The 3,101-nt window shown below is 45.9% G+C and overlaps 1 protein-coding gene across 1 annotated transcript; it reads left to right on the top strand.

The window, feature by feature from the left end:
- The first annotated feature begins 1,037 nt into the window (after positions 1 to 1,037).
- On the top strand, positions 1,038 to 2,548 carry LOC103799288 (sphingosine 1-phosphate receptor 1-like). Its single transcript, XM_009071595.1, is given in 2 exon segments — positions 1,038 to 1,575; positions 1,577 to 2,548. Coding segments are annotated over 2 exon segments (1,125 nt in total). The 5' UTR covers positions 1,038 to 1,135; the 3' UTR covers positions 2,262 to 2,548.
- Positions 2,549 to 3,101: the final 553 nt, after the last annotated feature.

Genomic DNA, 3,101 nt, shown 5'->3' with positions numbered 1-3,101 from the left:
GGTGTGTGCCCGCCGTGCCCCGCCGGGAGCCGTGCGGGACGGGAGCGCGGCGAGTTGGTGCCCGGGAGCGGTGCGGGCTGGAGGGGGAACAGAGCCGGGAGCTGAGCCCACTGGCTTCGCACCTCCTGCTTTGCCCCGGTTCGGCCGTGATTTAACCACTCTGCCTGTTCGTTCCTTGCGTGAGAACACAGCTTTAATTCTTTTTTGGAATGTCCACTAGAAATACTTTCTGTGTAAAGGGAGTTTCCTCTAGATCTGTATTCCTTAATCATGCCCGTTTCAGAAGCTTGCAGTACTAGTTATTTAAATGCAAGGGGGTTTTTTGCATTCTTTGTTGTAGATCCATGGAATGGGCTTGCTCTCTAGCTTAATTATGTATTTTTCTTGCTTTTCCAAACTTTTTACTGCTGTGGGTTTTGTAAAGCATGTTCTTACCCGTGTTTAGTAAGGGCACCCCTTACCTGTTTACAGCTTTGAGATGATCTCTTATTTGTGTATACATTAGTGAGTTTACCACTGTTCAAGATGGCATCAGTAAATTGCATAACTATCCCCTTCCAAAGTGTATTCAGACTTCATTAATGGAGGAGAATACAGGTCTCCTGTCAAGTAATTTCTGTGCAGGCTTTCATGCATTTGGAGTTTAATCAAATCAAGCCCTTTCCCTTTTTAAATCTCTGCTATTGTATTGCAAGTTGTGTCTCCTACTGAAGAAAAAGGCTAGAACTTATTGCTGGGGAGCTTTGAGGTCTTTCATGTTGGAAGAAGTCCAGTAATGCAGTCCTTGCTGACTCCAGTTTACCTGTTCACCTCTGCATGACAGAACTTTTTTCATCTTACTAGCTTTACCTATTGAATATGCCTAACCATCTTTTAAATGCATTTTAGCAGCTGAATGAAACTGATCCATGTGTGAATGCAGTTATGACTCTGATACCCAATTAAAATAGCAGATTATTTTAAACCCTTTATCATTTGTTACATTGTTTGCCTTTCTGCTTTTAACTCCGGGCTTTGTGCCTCTCGTTCTCAGGGCTGCGGTTTCTGAGGCTGTGCAGCAGTCCGGGCAGGCTGCGGGGCAGCCACGGGGTTTGCAGTCGGTGTCACCGTCTGGTGGCCGTGGGGAGGCAGCACCATGAGCACCACTGCTCCGCTGAAGGTCGTCAGCAACCTCGCCAACACTGATGTCAACTATGTCATCAAAGAGCATTATAATTACACGGGAAAGCTAAATGAGAATGTGGACAGTGGAATAAAAGTGTCGTCGGTGGTTTTTATCATCATTTGCTGCTTTATAATCTTAGAGAACATTTTTGTCTTGCTTACCATCTGGAAAACCAAGAAGTTTCACAGACCCATGTACTATTTCATTGGGAACTTGGCTCTTTCAGACTTGCTGGCTGGTGTGGCTTATACTGCCAACCTCCTGCTATCTGGGCACAAAACCTATAGCCTCACCCCCTCCCAGTGGTTTGTGAGAGAAGGCAGCATGTTTGTTGCCTTGTCAGCATCCGTGTTCAGCTTGTTGGCCATTGCCATCGAGCGATATATCACCATGTTGAAGATGAAGCTCCACATTTTTTTTTCGCTCCTTCCGGCTGATCAGTGCCTGCTGGGTCATCTCCGTGATCCTTGGGGGACTCCCGATCATGGGCTGGAACTGCATCAGCCTCTTGTCCAACTGCTCCACCGTGCTGCCTCTCTACCACAAGCACTATATTCTCTTTTGCACAACCGTTTTCACTGGCCTTTTGCTATCTATTGTTGTCCTCTACTGCAGGATCTACTCCATGGTGAGGACTAGGAGCCGCAGGCTGACATTTCGGAAAAACATTACCAAAGCTACAAGGAGCTCAGAAAAGTCACTGGCCTTGCTCAAGACAGTGATCATAGTCCTGAGTGCCTTCATTGCCTGCTGGGCTCCCCTGTTCATCCTGCTTTTACTGGATGTGGGGTGTAAAGTGAAGTCCTGTCCAATCCTCTATAAAGCAGAGTACTTCTTAGTACTGGCCGTGCTCAACTCAGCCACGAACCCTATCATCTACACCTTGACAAACAAAGAGATGCGGAGGGCTTTCATCAAGATCTTGTGCTGCTGCAAATGTCCCCCAGCAGATTCTGGGACCAAATTCAAGAGGCCAATCATTGGGGGGATGGAGTTCAGCCGGAGTAAGTCTGACAACTCCTCACACCCACAGAAGGAGGACGGTGACCATCCTGAAACCATCATGTCTTCGGGCAATGTTACCTCATCTTCTTAGGAGTAACCATGGGGGGTTATTTCAGCGCCTTCCTCGGAAACTGGGGAGCTTGGACACCTCCTGCTCATGGCAGCAGCGTCGGGCTGAGTGAGCGAGTAGCATTAGTTCTAATGAGGCAAACGGTGCACTTGCGAGGCTGGAGTTCAAGAAATGGGACAGACTGTTCTGGCTTGAAAATCTTTTTCCCTGGAGCATGTTTTGTCTTTGCACTGAGGCAGCTCAGGATTGTCAGGCGCATTCATATCCTGAAATCTCCTTAGTAACTCTGAAAGACTGATGCCTTGGTGAAATGATGCCTGGTGTGTGTGAGAGAAAGAGAGAGGGGGAGGAGGGAAAGGGAGAATGAATCCTTTTTTTTGTTTTTCTTCCATGTGAGAAGAATGTGAAGTTTTTTCTCCTTGCAGCAAACCACTGACACAAAGATCTTTCTGTACGGAATTTAGTGGTGGCTCTGGTGTTGTTGGTTAGAAGTATTTGTTTAGCACATAACAAGGAAAGAGATCACACAAATTCAACTTAGACCACATACAACCATAATTTGGCATCACTTTCCAGAGTTTTAGTTAATTCATAAGGTTTCGTTTGCAGAGTCCAAAGCTGTTGGGGTTTTATTTAGCAAGATCATAGCTGTGAATTTTTGCTGTCAGTCCGTGTTACATTTGAAGACCATGAGCTAGATTTTGCAGTTACTTTTACCTGTACAATTCCACTGGCTGCATCACATCTTATGGAGTAGCTCAGAGCAGCATTTGGCCCCATACATTGATTGCCTTTTTATTCTTTAGCATTAAATAAACTGCATTATCATGAACAATGCAAGGTAGAACTAAATGTCATTTC

Source organism: Acanthisitta chloris, unplaced genomic scaffold (assembly GCF_000695815.1).
Source record: "Acanthisitta chloris isolate BGI_N310 unplaced genomic scaffold, ASM69581v1 scaffold45153, whole genome shotgun sequence".
Taxonomy (NCBI): domain Eukaryota; kingdom Metazoa; phylum Chordata; class Aves; order Passeriformes; family Acanthisittidae; genus Acanthisitta; species Acanthisitta chloris.
The sequence above is the reverse complement of the archived record's forward strand: the minus strand, read 5'-3'. Positions and strand labels throughout refer to the sequence as shown.